The 25696-nt window shown below is 38.7% G+C and overlaps 1 protein-coding gene across 17 annotated transcripts in view; it reads right to left on the bottom strand.

The window, feature by feature from the left end:
* Positions 1–25696, bottom strand: part of plekha5 (pleckstrin homology domain containing A5) — a 203891-nt gene that overhangs the window by 52455 nt on the left and 125740 nt on the right. For 16 of the 17 annotated variants that reach the window (XR_010006921.1, XR_010006922.1, XR_010006920.1 and 13 more), the window contains 4 exons: positions 24115–24235; positions 16401–16505; positions 12371–12443; positions 4220–4320 (listed from right to left, as the gene is read on the bottom strand). Coding sequence is in view for 14 of the 17 variants with exons in the window: in XM_062983160.1 (XP_062839230.1) it covers positions 4220–4320; positions 12371–12443; positions 16401–16505; positions 24115–24235 (400 nt within the window). In the remaining 3 variants the exon portion in view is untranslated. Of the gene's footprint in view, positions 1–3891; positions 3918–4219; positions 4321–12370; positions 12444–16400; positions 16506–24114; positions 24236–25696 lie in introns of all 17 variants that reach the window. The other variant, XM_062983161.1, reaches the window with a different exon arrangement.

The following is a 25696-nucleotide window of genomic DNA, read 5'->3' as shown; positions in this document are numbered from 1 at the left end:
GGGGACGAGTGGAAAACCGCTTTCCAGACCAAATTCGGATTATTCGAGTCCCTGGTCATGAATTACGGATTATCCGGAGCTCCCGCAACATTCCAGCATTTTGTCAACGATATCTTTCAGGATTATCTAGATCGGTTCTTGATCATATACTTGGACGATTTTTTGGTGTTTTCTAGATCACAATCGGAGCACGAGAAACACGTCAGAATGGTGCTACAATGATTGCGGGATCATGGACTATATGCCAAGTTAGAAAAATGCGCCTTTGATCTGCAAGAAGTAGATTTCCTGGGGTACCGCGTCTCGCCACAAGGGCTCTCCATGGACCCGGCGAAGGTTTCAGCAGTATTGGAATGGCGGGCGCCAACCAACAAGAAGGAAGTGCAACGTTTCTTGGGGTTCGCGAACTACTACCGCAAATTCATCCCAGACTTTGCCCGCTGGTCTGACCCAATCACCAGCTGCATCCGTGGAAAACAGCCTTTCCGCTGGACGGAGCAAGCAGAGAAAGGGTTCCAACAATTAAAGAAGTTATTCACGACCCAGCCAATTCTACAGCACCCAGATCCTAAAACCCCTTTTGTTGTGCAGGCTGACGCCTCTGATGTGGCAATTGGGGCTATACTCATGCAACCAGTGGGAGAGCATCTTCATCCTTGTGCCTATTACTCCCGCCAACTAACAGCCCCAGAGAGGAATTACACTATTTGGGAAAAAGAGCTCTTGGCCATAAAGGCAGCCTTTGAAAATTGGAGACATTGGTTGGACGGGGCCAAATTTCCCATTGAGGTTCATACTGATCATCGAAATTTAGAGCACCTAAGGACTGCACGAAAGTTAAATCAAAGGCTGCAGCGCTGGGCTTTGTTCTTTGAACGTTTTGACTTCCAGATCCATTATGTGACCCCGGCTCAGACCAAGCAAGCAGATGCTCTATCACGGAAACCAGAGTATGCTGCAGGACGCAGAGAGACCTCAGAATCTAGACTGCTGCAACCCGAAAATTTTGCCACGCTCACAGTGGGAAACACCAAATCCACTCCAATTGAACCAACTCCTTCCAACCCAGAACCCCTTTGCGCTCAAGAAATTAGAGCCAGCCAGCAGGCAGATGCCTGGGCTCAAGAACAGATTCGCCAAGGACTACGTTTCCCTTTCTCACTTAAGGATGGGCTATTGTGTTACCGGAACCATATTTACATCCCTCCAGGCCCCGGCAGAGAAAAGGCACTTCGTCTGTGTCATGACAGCAAGCCCGCAGGGCATATTGGACTCTTTAAAACCATGCACCTGATTCTACGAGATTTCTGGTGGCCCAAGATCCGCAAGGATGTAGAGAAATATGTCAATACTTGCCCGGTATGCCAGCGTTCCAAGACAAGAAGGGAAAAGCCCTCAGGACTACTGCATCCCCTTCCTACTCCATCTCGTCCATGGGAGATAATTTCTGCGGATTTTATCACTGATCTACCACCTTCCCTTGGATTCACCACGATCCTAGTGGTGGTGGACCTTTTTACCAAGTTGGCCCATTTCATTCCCTGCGATGGCCTCCCCACGGCCAAAGAGACTGCAGATTTATTCCTTCAGCATATTTTCAGACTACATGTATTGCCCAAGAGTTTAGTCACGGACCGTGGATCTCAATTCACCTCTCATTTCTGGAAGGCACTACAAAAACTATTGGGCATAGACTCTCGTTTATCTTCAGCTCACCACCCCCAAACGGATGGGCAAACTGAGCGCACCAATGCCACTTTGGAACAATACCTACGCTGTTATGTAAACTACCAGCAGGACAATTGGGCTTCCCTGTTACCGCTATCGGAGTTTGCTTACAACAATGGTGTCCAGGCTTCAACTAAAGAAACCCCGTTCTTTGCAAACTATGGCTTCCATCCGCGTTTCTTCCCTTCTGTTATTGAAACTTCAGAAGTCCCTGCAGCGGAGGACTGGCTGCAAGAACTCACAGCGGTGCAACAACTCTTGCACCAACAACTGGATCGCCAGCCGGGCCCCGAGATCAAGGTAGGAGACCGGGTTCTATTGTCCACTCGTTTTTTGCCCTCCCACCGTCCTTGCCGGAAGCTAGATGCCCGTTTCATTGGTCCCTATCCAGTGGTGGCGCAACTTAACCCCGTGACTTTCAAACTCCAACTTCCGCGCTCTATGCGCATCCATCCAGTGTTTCATCGCTCCCTGCTCCTTCCAGCGGATGGTGTGCGCCCTGATGCAGACTGGCCGGCCCCCACCCCTGTTTTGGTGGACGGGGAGGAGGAATTCGAGGTTCAGGACATTTTGGGTTCTCGCTTTCATCGCCGCCGCCTTCAGTATCTCATTGACTGGATGGGTTTTGGGCCCGAAGAACGCTCTTGGGAGGACGCTTCCACAGTCCATGCCCCCGATTTAGTCCGCCGCTTCCATCAGGCCTACCCTGCCAAGCTGCGGCCCCGCACCTTGGGAAGAGGGCCCATTTTGGAGAGGGGCCTTGAGGAGGGGGATAGTGTGATGTCTCATGGGCCTTGTAGTCCCGTTCCTAGTACTATTGTGGCAGACGAAGAGGAAAACATGGGATTTACACCGTTTCAGCCAGAAACGGAGCCCTTGCACCTGGAGGATGTTTGCCCTCAAGAAGTCAGCCAAACAAGCCTTGGGCAGAATTCTCCCCCGTTTTCTCGTAAAAATAATTATAATAAAGATAGAGGCGCTAGGGAGGCGAATCGCCGAAGCGCCAGAATCGCAGCCAAACAATTAGCTGATTAGGTCTGCTTCCCTTGGGAAATTCTAAGGAGTTTTGCATCTGGACTAAGTTGAGTTTCACTTCTAGTTCTCCAGGGAAAGTGTTCTTCTGGCGGGAAACGAGACCCTATTTAGGTGTTTGCCGCAAAGGAAACTTTGCGGAGTCAATTCGTCAGCTGGAGGAGTGAGATCGTGTGTAGACTTCGTACTCCAGTTTCCTGTTTCCCGGATCAAGTTTCCAGCCTTGCCTTGTCCCGCGTTTACCACGGACCTTGTTTTTGCTCTTGTTGCCTTGTTTCGAGTCTTGTTCTAGCCAAGTATCAAGTTTGCTTCCAGCCTATTTGCCAAGTTTCTATGGACTTAAGGACCTTGTCTTCTCCTCACACTTTGCTTGGCAAAGTGTGTGTTTCGGTTATTGGATTATAACTTTGGACTTTAATATCACATATTGGACATTATTTTCCTGGACTATATTTGACCTTTCCTGAAAGGTCTACTTCTGTACTATATTCTACACTTGTTTTTATTGACTTTATATATTTCCTTAATAAAGATATTAGATAGATTCTGGTCTCTGCGCATGGTTATTGGTGCTCTGCAGCCTGGGTCCTGACAGCCAGCTTGGATAGAACTGAATAACCTTGCAGCATCAAAGCATGGCTGTTTCCTACCTATGGGAATCCTTTGTTGGCCAGCTTGAATACCACTGAATAGCCTTGCAACTTCAAAGCCTGTCTGCTTCCTACCAAGGAGAATCCTTAGTTGGGATGTGTTACCAAACCCAGATTGTTTCATGTCTGGAATTCCTTGGTTTTCTAAGGGCCACAGCCTTTCTTTGTGTGTGTGTGTGTGCGTGTGTGTGTGTGTGTGCTCAAGCACTGCATATGGCTACATCTACATCTACACAGACAGTAGGAGAACATGTTTCAGAGTAGGAAAACCAAACAATCTCTACCTCAACACTGACAAAGGAACAACAAAATATTGTTTATCCACAAGCATAAAGAAATAACATATATTAAATACCAGCACTTTCTCATTACTTTATTTTCCATACCACCAGACTATGCTACGCATGGCTGGGCATGGCTAGTAAATAATATAAAGCATTAAAAAGGAGAACAGAATAGAAAATTATAAAACAGTACTCACCCGTTACAACTTGCAGTGTGATTCAGCTTACTCATAAATCAAGAGCAGCCCAGTGAAATTCCAATTGAAAAACAAAATAAACATTGAGAAATATTTAACAGTTTAAATGCATAATGCATATATTAAAAATATCCTGAAAAACTGATGATAGTATTAAAGAGCTCAAATGAAATATTATTTTGTTTCTTCAAGTCAGCAAAAAGCAGTTAGAGTGCTAGACAACAGAAAAACAGTCACCCCCACCTTGCAATCTAGAATGCATAAATCTAGGATTACTGCTTGTTCTTGAACTAAACTCCATAAACCTAAAAATTAATAATATCCTCACCTTAAAAGCATATTTACGATTGATGTGATCTTCAGCAGAAAGCATGGATATCTGAAAGCTGGGAAGAAGAATGCTCCCCAAAATTCCTTCTTCTTTTTCATCTGGGGAGGATATACATATGGATATACAAAAGGAGCAATATGGCTGACATTTTAGTAGCTGTCTGTTTTTAAACTTTACCGAGAAACTTGAAACTTTCATTAAAAAGTAGGACAAATTACTACATTTAGCATTTTCACAACTTTTATAATAAGATTCCATATTTCCTAACAGTATGGTTGTAACAGCTTTTAAAGAAAGTGGTCTTGTTTTTGGACTAAGGATCCGCAAGTGGATAACATGTTTATAATTCCAGTGTCCACCACTTGTCAAAATGAGAGGGGTATGGAGAAGCCAGTGGGTATTGTAACAAGGATTGCTGGAAGCCTCCTTTTTGGACAATATGTGAGGAAGGCCTCATTCATCACCTTTTATTACCTCCTTCAAGCCATTTATGGAACCAGTTGCTGGCTAGAACAGAGACTGAATGCTGGACCTTCAGACTGTTAAATAAAAATAGGGGATTGTACATATGCGATTAAATCTTATCAAGTATTCCTGAGACAGAAACAATATGTAGGAAAGCTACAGGGATCAGCAAGAACATTGCAGAGTCTTTCACTCAGCGTCAATAGAGAACACCCCACAGCTATAGCCTTTATGAGTTTTGACTGCCTGTGGCTCTCTTTCTGCAAATCCTGAGGGAAGGGTATCAGCAGTGTGGCAGCATTATAAAGCTTTCCCCCCTGATCAAGAAGAAACATTTTACTAAATAAATATTTAGTTTTCCTAGAACATCCAAATTAAATATGGATATTACTGGACTATAGAAGAGGATTTTAACTTCATCTAAAGACAGCATTAAGATGGAGTAGTCAAGGTGAAGCAGTCAATAGAAGGGTTCTGTAATACATGAATGCAGACACATAATTCGTAGTTCATACAGCCGCCAAAGATTCTGCTAGGGACGTTGCAAACACTGACACACAATGAGGACCTGCCATATACAACAGCAGAATGTTGAGTATTCACATGCAGTATTTGCTATGTCTGCTTTCAATGACTACTATGAATTAAAATGATGCTGTCTTTCTAAAGTGAACATGCAGCCTATAACACATACCATAATAAAAAGGACTATGTCATTAATGCCTAAACATAAATCCATTTGAACCAAACTGATTTATGACTGCAAAGATTTTAATTTGTGTAGACTTTTCAGTATGATAGAGGCAATATGAGAAAATCCAGTTGCCACATGAAATACAGCAAAAGCATAATCTCAGAATGTTTATTATATTTTAAAAAATCAACTGTCTTTGCTTCTCTTTTTAAAAGCAGTACTTATATATGTGGAGATAGAGACTTTGCTTTATGCATTATTTCCATGTAATATCCTCATTTTGATGAAATACATTTGAAGCGTGAGCGCGTGTATCTTATATTATCAACATGATTATTTCAGATTCACTGTACAATTCATCAGTCATATGACAGTCCTCATATGGGCACAGTTATCAGCCATGGAATATACCTAGCAATGTCAATAGTTAAGATTTAGAAAGAAGAGTGCACAGATCCTAATTTGACAGAAATATCCAACAACTGCTAATGGCAGAGTCTCAGTGTTGATATTTTTGTTCTTTGAAAACCATAATTTTTCAAAATTATTGGATTCAAGTGTTCTTTTTCCTGCTATTGCTGACGTTAACAGAAGACAGAAAACATGTATACCAAATCAGACCATCAAGGCCAGGACTGTCAGGCAGTAGACCTCAAGGATTTCAGGCATTAGCATTTCCCAGCTGAACTGCAGATGCCAGGGATTATATTCCATGTATGTGGTACACACATTGAGCTACAACATGAATATTAATACAAACCATATTATGCTAGTTCTTTTGTAAGCTTTTTAGCAAAAGGGCCAACATCTGATGGCGCACTTCTGTATCCAATATGAGCAGAATTGGGACTTACCCTCCTATTCCCTTTGGACCTCCATATGGCACCAAAAACTAGTTGTGGGAAGTTCCCAAACCTCCAAAGCAGGTTTTTAGGGTCCAGAGGTGCTTTTTTAAAAGGGTAGGGAGATAGCATATTCTTGTAGAAACAGTGGGAGTAAGTCCTGGCTAGGATTATAAACCCACTTTATGTTTTTAAATTCTGGTTTTATGAATATTATGAATATTCACGGTTAAAATTTGGAAATGAAATGATGACATGATTTATTTGGGAGATGTGAGTACTACATGTATCTCTTGAAATTGCAAGGGACTCTTTATTTGAGCAATAGTGTGTTAAGAGCATCTGTGCCATAGACAACTCAGAGATAGGAACCTAGAAAGGTGTAGAGACTCCTGCCTTGAGTATATTTCAATGCAAAGTTCCAAGTAATATGATCTCAAATTTGTTTGAAATACGTGCTTTATGGTACATAGCCTAACATGCATCTCCTTCCAATTACGAATTTAACTCAGAGATACTAAGCAAAATAATATTAAATCTCGGGCAAAAATCCAAAGTGCAAAATGCAACTGCATTTATCCTTAGACTTTTAAAACTACTAAGATTTTTGGAAGACATTCCAATGCCACTGCATAACTAATGGTTTCACTTGATCACTACATCCAACAAGCTATTTCAATGTGTTTTGGCAGCTTCGAAGCAATGCCAGTCAGACATCTCTAAATGACATGAAATCACTGCCAATTTTGAGCACAGGTGGTACAGTAATCAAGGTTCATAAAACTCCATAATTTATCTACCGATTCAATAGGTACAAAGGCCAATTTCCACTTTATGTGCCAGACCAGTTTGCTTCACTGAACACCAAAAGATGTGAAATATAGATTCATGTCTCATCACTTAGATGAAAGCTTTGTCAGTCGTATTCCTGACACATTTTCCCACATTAACAGAACACATTTCTCTTCAACCACTGATACTGATAGATGAAATAGGCACAGCAAATGCACCTGTTTTGTGTGGTATAAATTGGCCATAGGCTATTCAACTTTAAAAAGTGTTTAATTATAATACTGCTGAATGGAGAAACAAGACAAAGCCTATAAGGTTTTGTCATGAATCAACAGTTTCTTAATACAAAGGCACAGCACCAACATTTGAAATCTATACCTAGAGGATAGAGTTGTGAAATCTCTAGTTCATATTCTTCAGGTTCCCTTAATGAATAAAATGGCACACATAGGAATATACTGATACATTTTCCATGGTTGGTGAGAATATTATTAAGAGAATGTATGTGGAATGCTTTGAATGCTGAACTGTTAACAATTACCACTTCTTTTATAGTCCTTTTCCTAATACAGGTAGTATGCTGCAATGCTCCATCTGCTAGCTCTAAAAGGAGTCTTTGTGAGTTTTCCATTACGAGATTTTAAAATGGAAAGAACAGACCAGTTTGTCTTTATAAAAAGATAACCGTTTGGATGTATCCACCAATTGCAGGTCCAACAAGATGGAACCAAAATTGGTAGTGGAGAATCTAAATCTATCTAATCTAAATCTAAATCTATCTATCTAATCTAAATCTATCTAATCTAACTCTATCTAATCTAAATCCATAATAAAAGCGAAAACCCGTATGTGTGTATGTGGCACAGGTGTCCGCTCACACAGACAGCCTCCGTCCTCCACAAACAGGCTATACCTTCCAGTTCTGAAAAACCAGCAAGTCACTCCTTTTCACTGACATTACAGTTACAGCGAGCTCCATGAACATGTAGCCCAGCCCCTGCCACTGTCCTTCCCAAACACTACAGCCCACCACCCAAGGAATGTTTTTATTTGGGGACCATTTCATCCTACATTTTGCTTTTTCTTCCACCACAGGCAGGCATTCCATGGTTCTCCATTGCTGCGAAATTTGCATGGCCCCGCCTACTGCCCTTCCCTTTCAAATCTGTCTGCATAACAAACAGAGAAGAACTTACCTGCAACTAAACTTACTGGACAGAACTGAGCTGCAACTAAACTTACTACAGGAGATTGGAGATTGACTGCACAAGGTGGAAGTTGTACTTCACCCTGCAGCAAGTCAGAGCACTGTGACTCCTACTGGAGAATGTAGATGATTTATAGTTCATCTATACCCAGAACGCTATGAACCCAAACAATCATGGGTCTGGACCAAACTTGCCATGCATACCTCATATGCCCAGATTTGAATACTGGTAGATTTGGACTGGAATTGGCCTGGACATTTGGGAGTACAGTAGAGTCTCACTTATCCAACATAAACAGGCTGGCAGAATGTTGGATAAGCGGATATGTTGGATAATAAGGAGGGATTAAGGAAAAGCCTATTAAACATCAAATTAGGTTATGATTTTACAAATTAAGCACCAAAACATCATGTTATACAACAAATTTGACAGAAAAAGTAGTTCAATATGAAATAATGCTACATAGTAATTACTGTATTTACGAATTTAGCACCAAAATATCACGATTTATTGAAAACATCGACTACAAAAATGCGTTGGATAATCCAGAACGTTGGATAACTGAGACTCTACTGTAGTAGGTACTGGGATTTATAGTTCACCTGCAATGAATGAGCACTTCGAACCCTACCGATGATGGACCAGGACCACACTTGGCACACAGAGCCCCCATAACCAATACAACATATTGGATAAGTTTGGGGGAAAGGGAATTATAGTTCACCTCCTCCCAGAGAAACAGTGACCCCCACCGACAATGGATCAGGACCACACTTCGCACAAAGAAGCCTCATGACCAACTAAACATGCTGCAGATGTTTGGGGGAAGGGACCTTTATTTTGGGAGTTGTAGTTCACCTACATCCAAAGACCACTGAACCCAGCCAATGACAGATCTAGACCAAACTTGGCACACAGACTGAACATTGCCTGCTATGGATACTGACAGATGTTTCGGGGCAATTGCTCCGGGACTCTGGGAGTTGTAGTAGTTCACCCCCATCCACAGAGTATTGCAGCCACCCAATAACCAGCCAATGACATATCTGGACCACACTTGGTACACAGCCCCAAAATGGCCAACTTTGAATACTGGCGGGGTTTGGGGAGGGTTGAGCCACGATTTTGGGAATTTCAGTTCACCCACTCCAAACAGAATACATAACATTGAAAGACAAATAATACCATTCTCAAATCACCCAGGCACCACTGGGTCCCCAAGCTAGTACATAATAAAGTGAGGCTAATAAGTAGCTCTATTGCCCAAGTTGAAAAGGTTTTGACAGTTCTATAATTGGTGGATTGGCAAAACTGCACAATCTTCTATCCTTACAGAAAAAATCCAGCCATTCTCGGTCAAAATCAAACTACTTGATTTAGTGTTAATAACTAGTATGCTTATGTAACCCTATGTACATAATAAGCTCTTAGTCTCCACTAGGGTTTGGGGCCAGGACTCCCCATAGATAACAAAAGCCGTGGATGCTAAAATCATATTAAATACAATGGCATAGTAGAATGGCATCGCTTGTACAAAATAACAAAATTAAGGTTTGCTTTTTGTAGTTTTTTTGTAGAGGAAATATTTGCAAGATGTGGATGCTTATTATATTTATTTCTATCCTCCTTCATCTCACTAAAAAGAAACCCAAAGCAGATATTGATTCTGCTTCCATGGACGATTGACCATGGAAGCAGAATCTATGGATATGGAGGACTGACTGTACTCGGTTTATACTGAACAATCTCATTTAAAAGCCTCTTATCTACAGATTTCCTTGGCTCCTGCATCTATTTGTATTTGCTCACAGAATACAAATAGGACAAAAACAAATATAAGATTTTTTATCACAGGACTACAATTAGAATGTTTATTCAATTAGAGTGCACTATTGTTTGAAACAAAGGTGAAATTAATATTTTATACTATAAGCAAAACTGAAGGTTTCATAATATTTGAATGCCAGAAACAGAAAAACTACTTGAAACTTCTTGAGCATAAGGTTCGGTGTGTTCTTGGACTGAGATGGTCTAATGTTCTGATTAATGGTCTGATCTGCACTGAAGTCAAGTTTAGTAGCTGAAAGTATGAGTCAAAAAAATCTAAGCTTCAAAAATAACATTAGCCATGAACTCAGAACTCTCTCCATAGGAGGATACAAACACTGGCCTAGCTTACTCAAGTATTATAAGGATTACTGATAGATACGCATGATTTGAATATTCCAGGGAAAATGATATTAATGTAAGTCTGCCTACTGCTACCTCCTGAGGTGTTATACAAAAACAAAAACAATTTGTAACAAATTTGAGTGAATCTGCAAAATCTTTGACAAAAGGAACACATTGTGTACAATATTTAAAACTTCCCACTCCAACAACTTGAAAGGGCGAGGGTTAATATGTTTGGTGTGTTCTAATAACCTTTTCTAAGGCTTGCAAATGATTACTAGAGCATCTGGTTATCTAACTCCATCTGTTTCAATTGCTTCCCAGAGGAAGAGAATATAAATAGCTTTGGTTTATTTATTTACGCAGTCAATGCAAGTCAGCTTTTATATTTCTTATCTAGTCTAATGGAAAACATTAAGAAAATTAGCAACACAAATAAATAAACCTTTTGAACTTGACCATGATTAATATTCTCAGCTCACATCATGGGATGTTTCTCAAGAAATCTAAAATGGTTGCCTTAAATAAGAGAGTTGTATACTTGGAAAAAGACAACTGTGCTGACTTTGTCTTTTGAGCTGTAAACCCAACCAACAATGTAACCAACCCTCTAATTATAGAATAATTTTAGCTCAACCAAAGTCTCTATGTTTAAAATTATAGTACTACAGTGGCTTGGCTTTTTCAACAATCTGTAATCTTTATGAATAGTTCTGAATTTGTAAAATGAACACAAAATGAGAACTTTGTACTTCAAATTATGTTGGTAAACCTTCAGATATGATGAAACTTTTTTAAAACCGCTGCTATGGTTACCTTGGAAATATTTGGCTTGTATCTCATTATTTTGCCTTGAAATTGTGTATTATTTTCTTCATTTCAGTTTTATTACCAGCATCTTCATTTTACCACTAGCACCTTTATTTTCCTGAAGCTTTAAGATATTTTAATTCCAGCAGAGCACTGGTCCACTGGATGTTAAAGTTACACTCTCAATTCTCATTGTTTTTCTCCATCATTACTTGCCTATTATTGTCCAAAAAGCTTTTTATTTATTATAATTTCATAGAATCAGAGTTAGGATCACACATATTGGTAGACTACAACTTTCTTCTGCATATGAAACACTCCGAAGTTCCTTTTCATTACAGGGAAGTCTCAAAAGCAGTCAAGAAGGAAGAATTCTTTCGTTTGATATTCAAGACTATAAATCTTATAAAATTCCAGTTACTGTTATTTTTCTTTTCTGCAAAATCTCAATTATTGCTGACTCATTTGGCAGCAAGCAAAATAAGATTTAGTTAGAGAAATTTAACTGAGAATTAATGCAGTTTTTTAAAAATCCCTATGAACTCCCAAATGCTTTGCATATGACTGCAAATAAGCTTGTCTATAATTTCCAGTAAGCCTCCTTGAGAGGTTATCCGACAATATTTTCCATTCCTCAGTGGTATTGTGGCCTGCTTCATCATTTAACAATACTTAATTCAGTTTTCCAACAAGTTCACTGCTTTTAGCTAGAATGGTCATCTAACAGATAAACATGAAAAGAAAAAAAGCTTTTAATAAATGGGCTGGGTAAAGAACCAACAGCTTGGGCTGCACCTCGGGTGAGAGTGGAAGAGGAAGAATCTAAAAGGCTCCCATGGTTTAGTTGCATGACATCACTGCATCTATTTTAGTATATAAGCATGGCCCCCATTCACCATATAGTACACAGCTTTTCAAGTTCTAATTAGTTTTAAAAGAACGCTGTGGATTAGCCAAAACAGCTCCAGTTGGGGGGTGGGATATGTTGTTGTGACCCAGGAATTTGATAGTAACCTGACATGTCAGTAAAGGAAATAAAGTTTTCCTATAAACTCCACTATTTTAATGTTTATACTAACAAGAGAACAAAATAAATTCTATTTATTTCAACAATTTTATTAAGTATATATATACATAGGGAGAATAAAATTCTCAGTAAACTTACCCCGATAGTAGAAAAGACACAAATCCGAAAGAACAAACCAGCGTTTCTTCCAAAGTTTCATGCCTGTGCTATCCTGAATGAAATCAAAAACACAACCCACAGTCATGGACAATATACATATTTCTATGTAGTTAAACAAATGGCAAAATCAGAGGCCATGTTCCCCTTCAGTAACTTCAGGGATGACATGTATGCCTTTCATTGCAAATAAGTTGCAGGTCCCCCCCTCTTTAATGGGAAGAAATTATGGAAAGTACTTGCCACCATGTAAGTTATGTGGTATGTAAACACAACTAGGAGTCTCTGGACCAGCAAATTCTACCTGAAACTAGAAACTTCAGTCAGGATCTCCAGAGCCAATGTGTTCACTAAATCTAAAGAAGGTGAATTAGTTAACTCCTTCCAAAAAGGATAGCCTTATGGCAAATAATGTAGCAATTTTGAATGAGCAATAAATACACATATAAATTAATAACATAATTACTATTTCTGAATGCCAAACTCTGCCTGCATCTGCATTTTTACGAAGAACTCTTTGCCCTATGCTACGGTTGGGACTGGCGGATTTGGGTAATGGTTCATTCTGTAGATGCTTCTTCATATATGATAATTGAAATGGATAACAATTACATTTACCCAGAAATGGGAACAGCCAGTTTAAAATTTCCAGTCATTAAACCCACCAGCTAAACCTGAGATAGTCGCTATTTTTCTTAGCACAAGTCCACCTGAAAGACCTATTGTAAGATTAAAATGAAAGGAGGGAAGATTTCCGGACGTTGAGGATAGGTAAGTTCCCACCTCCAGAACTTCAGAGGTTTAATTTCATAATCCCTGGCCATAGGCAATGCTGGTTGGGCTTATTGATAAAGGTATATCTCATCTTTGAGGAAAAGGGTAAAAATAAAAGTCAAATCAATGAAGTATGGAAAGAAACAAACATTTAAAGGCACCGTGCAAGCTTTCTTTTCTTTCAGAGACTTGTCTTCAGTCTTGTTACTAGTAACATTGTTACTGTCAAGTAAATGCCTCCAAATATATATATATAACTATATCCCTGAAGCAATTTTATTTGCTTTTATGTCTATAACCAATTTGCAATGCATTTTCAGAGTGAATGGCTACCACCACTACATCAGTGTGTTCATCCTGAGATAATAAAATTTAATAAATATGTTAATCTGCTGAAAGGAGAAAGGGTATTAGAGAATTTTAAGTACTCTCCTGGTGAATGGGCTTGAGATGATATCCAAGAGCGGTAGAATGCCAAATCCCTGAATATTTCTAAACAGAAAAGGGCAGCCGATAATTATTTTGTTAAGATCATCCAGCAGATGTGTTGGTTGTCTTGTTTTCAAGATCGGCACACCAGGTAGAATAACAAATACTCAACATCTGCTTTTACTAAGGAACTTTCTAGCTTCTTAGGTCCAAATACCATTCAAGGTTATATAATTTCTTACACTGACAAAGAACTTGTGCAAAACAGATAATTTAAGGCAAGTATACTAAGCTACAAAATGTTCAAACTGGAACAACTGACTATATTTTGTCTTTTGCTGCCAGTACTATATTTTTCAGCTGATCTACCAGTGGTAGAAATTATCACAAAACAGTTGGAGAGGACAGTAGACAGAACTCCCCTCCTTCTGAAAAGGAAGAAAATGTGAGCTCTTTAGACATTTTATCACTATACGATAGCACATGGAGTCCCTCTACTCTGAGTGAGATCACTTGTTCAATTTGCACTGCGCTGCACTTGAGGCCCTGAGAGCAGCCGACTGCCAAATGTCTCTTCCTTAGCCCTACCGCTTTAACATATTCTTCTGGAGGAGCAAAAACTGAGTCTGCTAGACAAAAAGCATATATTCTGTCACTGAATACTTGTAATCCTACTTAATCCCCACACACATCCTGTATCGAATGGAAGCAGACACTGGAAACAAATGTATCTCTAAGACTAGGTGGCTAGCAATGTGTGAAAGGAAGAGCAAATCATTCCAGTAGACAAATAAGGAAAAGCTTGGTGTTTGTCCACATAAATGTTTTATTCTTTGGGAATCCCACTGAGCACTAAAAGGAGAACACAGAAGCTACTGAGACACCCCAATTACTAACATGCATTGTTGTAAAAGTGAACGCAAACAATACCGTTTTTAACTCTTATTAATTCCAAATGGACATCTCAAGATATTTTAAAGACTTCCATATTTTTCTCCTTTTTATATATGAAAGTAACAACTGTAGCATATAGCTTTCTACACCTAGTTTCTAGTTTCACTCATTAAAACATGTATCTGCTTATACATCTGCCACCACAGCAATTAAATAAAGAGAATGTAGCATTTACCAACAGGCAAAGAACTGGTGAACCCATGTTGCCAACTAAACCCTATGAAATTCATGGTTTTACATACATTGACCAGCAATTTGAAGGCACCCAAAAAGCTACAATACAAATAAAATGGCTTAATAGGAGGCTAGCCTTTTCCTGCATCTATTGTTCAAGTAGGATGCCTTTTATAGGTGACTTTACCCAGCCAAAGAATAGTTGCCACCTTACATAAACATGAAAGGTACAAGACAGGTTTTTTTTCTAGAAAACAGATGAAAATATCTTTGTTATGACAGAGCTGGGTTGGCAAAAAAAATACTGGCACAGGATTCAAAATAAGCAACCTCCCACATATGGCTAAGGTTTATGAAGAATGTGTCTGTCTAGCACCTGCTTAACATTTTAAGGAGCCGTCTTAGTGCAGTTCTGACAGGTAACCAATAAAAAGAGACACTGGCCTGCCACATATGGGCACAATGTTGCAAACAGGCCAACTTTTGTATGGTGACTTGGATGGTAAGTTGGTTGGCAGACAATGTTTAAAAAGCTATTGTGTCAGATGGCAACAGAAATAATACCTTGTCCAAGTACAACTTTATAAACATAGCTTGTAAAGTAACAGCATTACACATAGTTTGATTAATGCACACAGGGATCTTAACAAATTACTGATTTGTTCCAAATGACATATTCCCCTTAGAATATCACTTAGTTAATTTTAGCAAGCATGCAAAATAGAAGACAAAAATAACTATTCTTTAATATTTTTGCATTTCTGAATCCAATAATAAGTCAAACAAATAATTACATGAATCACTTACACCACATTTGTTTACAAGGAAGGGCTATTATGACATATTATTACTGCATGCAGTGTGCAAGATTCAAAGAAATAATCTAAGTATCCATCTTATTGCAGGGAATAAGCCAAATTCATTGCAGTACCAAACTCATAACTAATGCACAGGCATTCTTTGCCAGTTATTTATTTATTTATTTACAGTATTTATATTCCACCCTTCTCACCCCGAAGGGGACTCAGGGCGAATCACATTATATACATATAGGGCAAACATTCAATGCCCATATACACATAGAACCGAGACAGACGCAGAGGCAATTTAAATTTAACCTTCTCCTGAGGGGATGTTCGATTCTGGCCACAGGGGGGAGCAGCTGCTTCATCATCCACTGTGACGGCACCTCCTCATTCCAACGTCGTAAATTAGTTAAATTTGCCTCCCCACTTTATAAGTGGTACCTTATTTCCTACTTGATAGATGCAAGTATATTTTGGGTTGCTAGTTCAGCAACGAGCAGGGGCTATTTTTTATTTTTTAATTGACGGGTGCTCACCCCGCCACGGGCTGGCCTCGAACTCATGTCCTCATGGTCAGAGTGATTAATAGGGGCCACAGCCCGGCCCCTATTAATTATTAAACGCTTCACAATGCAATTTACCTTCCTATCCTACTAGGGTAAATAAGCTTAGCAGCACTACACTTTAAAATACGCAGAAGGCAAAATCATTAATCTGAAACGACCAGATTGTTTTGGGCATGCCTCATCATACAACAAGGGACAGTAAAAGTCAACAATCTGTGCAATTAAAAGGATGATGGTGGTATTCCAGCAATGCATTTCAGATGGAAAGTTGTTGTACATATTCCATTCAGTACGAGAGACAGACAATACCTGCTTATAAAGCCAACCTCGTCTAACAACAGGTGCATTAGGGTTCCTTTTTATGGAATTGGACCTCTTTCCAAAATTATGAACCTTCTTTGAAGAGCGTGATGTCTAAAAATAGAATGAAAATATTAGAAAATGCAACATCAGTATCTGTTATATATAGAGAATATACATGCATGAGTTTCCACAGAGACACAGCTAATCCTCATCATTTGTTCCCCTCTGGACTTATTAAGAAACAGCTTTCTTCCTTTTCAGATAGGTTGTTACTTGCAGATTCTGCTGGTTCAGGTCTTTACGTTCTCTACAAAGGGACAGAGACAACTCCCAAGACTTAACTGGATCAAAACATTTAAAACTGGGGCTAAATAAGATATTACATAACCATAGCAACATTTCTTTACAAAGGGCTGGAACACATAAATTCTACCTTTAGCAAGAGATGGGGGGTGGGGAGAATATTATACAACTGAAATATTAAAACTTTTTTTTCTTTTTTCCCCTTTAAATGTGAACTTCAATAACTATAAGCTCAACTCATAATGAGATTTAAATCTTTCTTGTTATAATGCTATCACATGTGTTCTATCCAACCAGACTTTCCTGAAGAGGCACAAAACTCTGACTGGATAAATGCATAACTTAAGGTGATAATGATCACTCTCTTTTAGGAGGTTCACCAAACTTCAAGCCTAGCATAGCATTTCTAGTCCTGCTAGAATGGCAGGATTTGTAAGGAGTTATATTTGTCTCACTCTGCTATTTATTTGATGAGCAGCCATTTGCAAAAGGATAAAAGCAAACTGGGTTGCAGCTGTATGATTCAAGGTAATAAACATACAAGATCAAACTTCAGAAATATTTTCAAGGTTATGTACAGTCTGTCTTATTGTGCACTTGCAGAAGAGGACATAATGTACTGTCAGCCACACAATTGATGCTATGATTTAATATTTTATAAGCTGCTGAAGGACTATCTAGGGAAAACTGGGATGTATGGCAAATATGCAAATTATAAAAAAGAAACAACTTCATATTGAATGAAGTACCAAACTCATAACTAATGTACGGGCCTTCTTTGCAAACTATTAAAAGCTGCACAATACAAGCCACTTTAATTTTTGTTCTACAGCTGAAGGTACATCAAGACAGCAAAGGAAAAGTATGCTTTAATTTTTGTTCTATGGTTGAGAATACAGCAAACCACCTCGGTTCATTCTAACTGCAGGAAATCTAAAATTAGAAATTCAAAAGCATATTCTCACAGTTACTCTACTTTCAAAATGATAAAAACATATTTTTCTGAGAATGGTTAAGATTTGTATTACATTATATAGCACCAAAGCAACTGGACAAAGCTGACTTTGGTCATAATAAGCCCATTCAATTGTTTCCCATCTAGGCTCACCCCTGAAGAGCTTTGGCAAGGAATCTAAAAATGCAACTTTAGTGAAATCAAATTAGTGCAAGATCACCCACATTTGGCTGTTCATTTGTCTTTTTAATGATAGCAGGCAGAAGAACTGGGATGGACAAACTTGAGGTCTATCACCATTCTCTTCCTGAGCACTTTTTAGGGTGCAGCAAACAAACAAGCATCTTAGAACACCAAAGAAATAGAAATTATCTAACAAATAAACTATGTAGCAAATTGAATGTTAAAAATAAACCATTTGTGGGATAAGGCTCTAGAAAATGTAGGGATTCCAGATGAAATTGACCAAGTTGATTAAATATGGACTCTATGGTATGTCACATATCCAGAATTTATTAATACCCTGGAATATTAAATAATATTATTTTATTCATCCTGTAACTTCAGATATTTAGATCTTGCCTTTCAATAGCTCTATTGGAAGACTATATTTGGATCTGCACAATCAAACTCCATTAACTGTTACAACTATTGTAGATATTTCTATGATACATAGTCCATTCGAGAATTATTGGCAATCAATGTTGTGAAGCATATCCTAAAATTAGAATGCGATTTAACAAAACAAGCCTGCTTTTAATGGGCAAAGATACAAGTAAAATGGTGATACCACACTTTCTTATCTATTCGATATAACAGACAAGTAAACATTAATGAATAAATAATGTATGATCATGACAATTATACGTTTATTGGAGCAATACATGAGTCTTATTACCAATCCACATTTTAGCAAGAATTGTGAATATGAATTTTGGCTAATGCATCAATGCACTGTTAGTTTTCTACACCTTGCAATCAGCTCTTTTGCAAAGTGAAATAATTACGCATTTTTGAATTTGCAATGAATTATGTGATTGCAGCAGAATTTTTCCCATGGGTTAATGATAAAGCATGCTAAAATGTATTGATTTTCTTATTGAATTTAAATTTCTTTTTTTTTTCAAAGACTGCAAATTATGACTATAACCTTATTGTACTTCATATGAAGGCATTTTTGAACTGTGGTCAGAATAATTTCCCTAGGTATAACTTTCATAAGCCATTCTGATTAATGCCAAAGGGAAACTAACACTGTAAGGCTGAACATCATAACATAATTCCCCCCTTCAGGCTTTGTTTAATTACTATTGTTGCCAACTTTCATCAAGTCGATGAGATTTAGATTCTGGTGAACTAATGAAAACTATTCCCACCTGGTTGCACTTCAGATGTAGGTTGCATTTTATGCTTGACCTACTTGACAGCATGTTGTTGCTGTTGATCGGCACAAAACTCATTATGGAAACAAAGAAGATGAAAGCATTAATTGGTCTAATTTTTCACTGCTGAAACTGCAAAGTTCAGATGATTGCTAATTCAGCTCTCTTTTTCAAACAGAATTGAAAAGTCTAGAGCTCTTTATCAAGAATATGATGCCCAGTTCAGAAGACTTCCTAATATTTTCTAGGAAACACAGCAATGAAGAATAAAACAAAATACGAAATCCACAAATGAATGCTACCATTATTAATTAACTAAAATGCACAAAATACATCACTTAAGCTTTTGAAAAACCACTGGCTTCTTCATCAGGGACAACGTGTTTAAAAATTATACAGGAAAAGAATGATGATGAATGTAGCATCGCAAACCTACATTTATATCAAATGTTGCTTCTACTCTACTTCGGTTGCTCTGGAGGGATCTCAATGCAGATAAAAACAACTCCCCTTCTTGGCCATGTAGGCACTAGGGACAAAGGATAATAAAAGAGGGGTAATAATACTGTCCTTTGTCCGTGTGCACCACACAGCAGTGATATTTGAGGCACACTATGGATTCCCAAGAAAGTAAATCACAACTCTGTTTCCTGCCCATCTATGAGTTGTAACTGAATTTCTTGGGAATCCATAGTGTACAGAGTCTACTGGAAATATGATACTATTAACACAGGCAGCCACAGGAACTCCAGCTATCTTCAAAAGTGGGTACTGAAAAGTCTGGGAACATTTCTTAGTATATCTCACTTATGCCAAATTATCATAAGAGAACAATTATCAATTAACACACTAATCTAGCTAAGAAAAAGATGTCTGTGCTGAGAAGTTCAATAGAAAAGTGTCTTTCTGTAAGCTACAAAGAGATATTAATCACTCCCACGTGCACATTCTCAACCTATAACATGAGGGAGGAAGCCTCCAAAGACAGAGAACACATGGATGTTGGTGTTGAAGTCTGGACACTGTGAACTCCAATGCTGCACTGTAGTGTGTAGTATGAAGCCTAAAAGACCTGGTACCTATTCAAAATCTGTAAAGCAACAGAAGGTGTAGAGCTGCATTTCCCATTTGTGTTTTTGGAAATAATTTGATCTGTGCCCACGGCAGTTTGGAAAGCAAAAAGGAACAATTCCATTCTCCAAGGAACTCCCAGTCTAGGCTCTGACAAGTAGAAAACAGATTTTTGGATTTGAGAAAGAAAGAAGAACTATCTATAATTTGGGGGAGCTAAAATAATGAAATATTAATGGTTGAATGCATTTTTCTATTGTGTTCATTAAACCTATTCTTGTGGTCGCTTTAAACCTGTCTCTGGGTGACTATCAAGTCTTAACTGGAGTCAGGAAATTCATTCAGAAAGTATGAAGAAGCCACACATCAACACAACTACAAGTCTACATTTAGAAGTGGGCCTCTCTGAGGCCTAATAACCCCACCCAATAAGGGAATAATTGGGGGAGCAAGGGCAGGGTGTGTGACAGGATCCCTAGGGATTGGGATTTGAGGGTCAGCATGGACACTCTAGTGCAGTGCAGACAGAATCGTTGCTTACTAAATCTGCAGTCAACTATGTCTTCAGGCTTTTTATTTGCCACAACTATTATGTAACATTTCTGCTGCTCTGGTGCATGAATGCATTAGTAATGTAATAACAATTAGGTTCATTTTACTGGCTCTGTGATAATTAGTTCAAATACAAATAACTTGAAAATAACTTGTGTTTAATAAGATAATTGGAAAACATGAGAATGCAGTTTATAAACAAGGCTAGGGGAATTACACCGATGGGTCACTACACCAGAGACAAGGGTCATTTACTCACTCTTCTCACATTGTTTGCATGCTAAGAAAAACCAGAAATGACATGACATCACTTCCAGTTTCATTTTCAGTCATATTTTCAGAAACTTGGATATGGGGGTTTAGCACCTGTTTTGATACCTTTTTGGCATCTGGAAGCTTTAAAAGCCTCAAAAAACTTTATTTATTGTGGGGTCTCGCAAGGGTATCATACATAGCATCAAGGAATAAAAAGGTGGGTTCAGGTACGGCTTTCCCCTGAAATCATAGGAACACAGAATTGAAAGAGACCACATGAGCATCCAGTCCAAACCTGTTCTGTCATGCAGGAATACAGAGTCAAAGTACCTCTGACAGATGGCCAAACTCTGCTTAAAAATCTTCTAAAATGGAGATATCACCACAGGCCAAGGCAGCATATTACACCGTTAAACAGCTCTTACTTGTCAAGAATTTCTTCCTAATGTTTATGTGGAATCTCTGGAGCAGCATAAAACATACTTATTCCATTCTCAATATGATATCCTTTCAAATATTTAAACATGACTATCATGTCACCTATTAACCTTTATAATGCTAAATATATTCAAACCCCTACATCTCTCCTCATAGTGCCTGGTTTCTAGATCTTGTAGAATTTTGGTCAAACTCCCCTCAGGCACTTTTCACCTTGTCAATGTCTTCCTTCAGTTGTGTTGCCTGGAACTGAGTAGTATTCCAGGTGAGGTCAGACCAAAACAGAATAGAGTGGTATTACTACTTCTCTTGATCCAGATGCTATACTTTGATTTATGCCGTCCAAAATCTCTCTGGCCCTTTTAACTGCTGCATCACACTGTTGACTCATGAAAAACCAGAAATGTTGTCTATTAAGACTCCTCGATCCTTTTCACGTGTACTGTTGACATTTCTTCTAAGTGTTGTATCTTATCTTTTTCCATACTAAAATTTGTTTCGTTGGTTCCCCAAACTGGTCTCCAAACTGTTAATGACATTTCTGATTCTGATCTTATCCTCTGGGATGTTAACTAGCTCTCGTAATCTATACTGCTAATAGAAAATTTGGGGAACTTCCAGAGATGAATTTGAACTTCTTTTTCACTCGTATTTAACATTTCGTTTGAGGCTTGGTTTTATTTTATTTATTTCGTGTCAAAAGCATTGCATAATAAATAAGTTAAAAACTGATAAAATAAAGAGATCACAAGCAGCTAAATAGTTTTAGACCAAAAGCGGGCAACAGCAGCTGCATTGTCTGTAGCTTTAAACAATTATTCCTCTATAATGAGGCAGGACATTGTGAGTGAGCATACAGATGCAGAGTTGTTTGTTCTGTTCCAGTCACACAAGGTGGAGATTCTTCTAAGTAGTGCCATTTTGATCTGCCCACTCCACTTCTGAGTCTGTTCAGGGACTTCCAAGTTGCCCAGTCTTGGCTTGCCCCTGGAGAATTACCTGATTTTGCTACCCACGGGGATATTCTTGCTGTTGCTGGAGGAACATTAGGAGGAGTGGTGGTTCTCATGAAGCTTTTCCTTGATTTGAGTCTACTGGGAGAAGGCTGATAGCCATGCAGTGGAATGCTTTCAATATTCACCCTTATTTCTCTCACAGTTAGCCGCAACTTCCTGTTGCACATCGGGGGGGGGGGGGGGGGGGGGGCAATGTCAACTAGCTTGTAGAGTTTATCAGCAGGTGTAGGTTTAAGGCATCCAATGATTATTCTGCATGAGGCTTGATCTCAAATGGATAAGAACTTTTAAAAATATGGGTGCATGAAAGTAGAGCTGGATGTTTTTCTCCTACTACAGATTAACAATTTGAATAGTAAAAAATAGTAGGCTGTTTCCTTTTAATTAAAAACTAACTGTTGCACTTTAGCTGCCTGAAAAAAATAACATTTATTAAAGTACAGTGTGTGTGAAAAGTTGGATTTAAAATATGCTTACACTGAAATAAGAACCACTAAGTCTCAGGTCCATATGCACAGGATAGCAGTTTTAGAATCAAATTATATCCACTAGAAAACAGCTGAAAAAGAGAGATTTCTCCCATTCACTCTTTTCTGAGTGCCATTCTCTACATGCTATTTTTAATATAAACACTGGGGACTTGAGGCCATTTTAATGAATTCTTGACCATTCATTTAAATTTAGCATCTTGCCAAATTTTGGATTTTGCCAATACACATTAAAATATGAAAAACCTGATTTCATAATGGACTGTAATAAAAGATCAAATTTAAGTATAGATTTCCAAAACCATTGGCAGAAAGTTTTAGTGATCCATTTTGGGGGAAATCATCTATGAAGTAAAACCTAGATTAATAATCAGACGATCTCCAGATATTATGGACTACAATTCCTTTAATTCTGCAGCCATATTTGAAGGGCAACAAACTGAGGAAGGCTGATCTAGTCCATGAAAATCCCAGCCAAAGGAGAAAACAAATGCCAAAGCCTAATGTCCAGACTTTAATAATGCCCCAGGAGAGGAAGTAGCAATGGCTGTCTTTTAAAATCTGGGTTGAGAATGGGAGAGATAACCAGGTCTGCCTCTTCTCATTGCCTTTGCATTGGATTCCCAATAGAGGCAAGTTCCTTTCCTTGCTCTTCTATCCCCGCCTTTTCATACTACATTCTCATTCTTTTTCCTCATATATATTCCTTTCCCTATCTGCATTTGTATACATATAGATATTTTAAGATCAGCAATGCAATTTAAACACATACTCCTTGTAACCCCTCAAATGAACAGACTCACTCCCTTTCTTTAGCTGTTTCTAAGTATGCTCCCTCTATGTATTTTAAAAGGAGATAAAACATTTATTTGTAACATGTCCCCAAACCTGTCTTCAACTTATGCATGGCATGCAGCTTCATCACTCGATACCTATGTTGGTAAGTGACAAAGGCACAGGACCACAGTACTTCACAGCTGGCTAAAACATTACTTATTTTCTTATCTGGAAAGTTGGGAAGCAACTTAAAAAGGTTTTTACCTTAAAAATGCCAGATACATTAATCATGATAGTGATGACAATGATGATGATAGCAACAATAACAGCAATATGAACAGCAACAACACAGAGCCAGTGCCTTAACATCTGAAAATGAGATGACTTTCCTCAAACTGTCTATGTAATGTTCAGTGCCATGCTGCACTGACTAGCTGAATAATTTTGTATTATAAATAATGCATGATAGATGGAACAACTTACTCTGCCCAGAGGACTCATTGGATGTGCAGCATAATCTGATGTCAAATTATAGTGTGCAGCTTCACTTATCATGTTTACTGGTCGGTCTTTCTTTTCTTCAGATGTCATAGTTGCTGCAGACCTGGAAACAGAATATGCAATAAAGCTAAAATCTGCTGTCCCTGCAAACAACTAAAACTATCCCTTTAATAAATGTTGGATATGCTTACTTGTTCAATTTCACAGCATGCAACTTATTCAGAGATTATGGCAAAAAACAACAACAAAAGCTCAGATTTAAAAAATGCCTAGTAGAATTTTGCTGGGAAGGTTCAATGTCATATGAACGTGTTCTCTCTATAAGGCTTTCCGTGGATTCCACCCGCGACCCCATTACTCAGGCCTCTGGCACTGGGGGGGGGGGGGGGTTAAGTGTTTGATGGTGTATACAAATTTGATGTGTACACTCTTCTGAATCACTCTTTAAGCAAGTTTAATACACAAACTCAGATTAGCAGAACAAATGCAGCAAGGCAATTGCATGCAAATGGGAAGAAAACCTATGCAAATAAGCTATTGGTTCTGGAATGAATGAAGTCAAGCATGCCTACAGCAATCAAGAGCTTGACGAAACTTCCATATTCCTTAAAGTCTTTGGATGGATACCTTCGAAACATTTCAACATTTTCTTTAGTCAATGAAAGCCAGCAGATGATACTGCCAGAATTGCTGTTTCTACTCTTCTCCCTTCCAAGACGTTAATTGTTTGGACAATTATAGCAAACTTATCATAGTCAGATAAGGAGATTTTTAGGTAGAATTTTAAAGGAGTAACAGACAAACTGAGAAGTTATTAGGGAACTCTTGATACGAGTTAAATGTATTACGGATGACAATGAGCATGTAAAAACCAAAGATAAGTCATGCTATGGGAACAGACTCAGGTGAAAAATATCACTTGACTATGACAATGAATAGGTGAGTATGATAGACTCTGAAAGATATAATCTCCTGTAGGAAGAACAAAAACTGGTATATGAGAGGAATAGTTGGGATGAAACCTATAGTTTCAGACATTTGGTTAGGAGAAGAACAGAGTGTTGACAGTATCCATAAGGGCATTAACAAAAAATGAACTGGCACGCTCATATATTCTCATTTGACATGAGGTATGTGTGATGACTCATGGGCCATGTAGTCCCGTTCCTAGCGCTGTTGTGACAGATGAAGAGGAAAACTTAGGTTTCCCACCGTTTCAGCCAGAATTGGAGCTTTCACAGCCAGAGATGGAGCCCCTGCACCTGCAGGAGATTTGCCTCCCAGAAGTTTCCCAAACAAGCCCTGAGCCGAAATCTCCCCCTTTTTCTCGCCGTGATTATTGTCAACAACAGAGAGGAGCTCAACAGGCTAATCGCAGAAGCCTGAGAATCGCGGCCAAACAAATGGTTGATTAAACCTGCTTCCCATGGGAATCTTTAGGGAGTCATGCATCTGGACTCAGAGAATGGCTTTCGGTTCTGGTTCCCCAGAGAATTGTTCTCTGGCGGGAAAACGAGACCCTACTTAGGTGTTTTGCCCTCGTAGGAATCTTGCGGAGTCAATT

The sequence above is a fragment of the Anolis carolinensis genome, chromosome 5 (genome assembly GCF_035594765.1).
Source record: "Anolis carolinensis isolate JA03-04 chromosome 5, rAnoCar3.1.pri, whole genome shotgun sequence".
NCBI classification, from domain to species: domain Eukaryota; kingdom Metazoa; phylum Chordata; class Lepidosauria; order Squamata; family Dactyloidae; genus Anolis; species Anolis carolinensis.
This window is presented reverse-complemented; position numbering and strand designations above follow the sequence as displayed.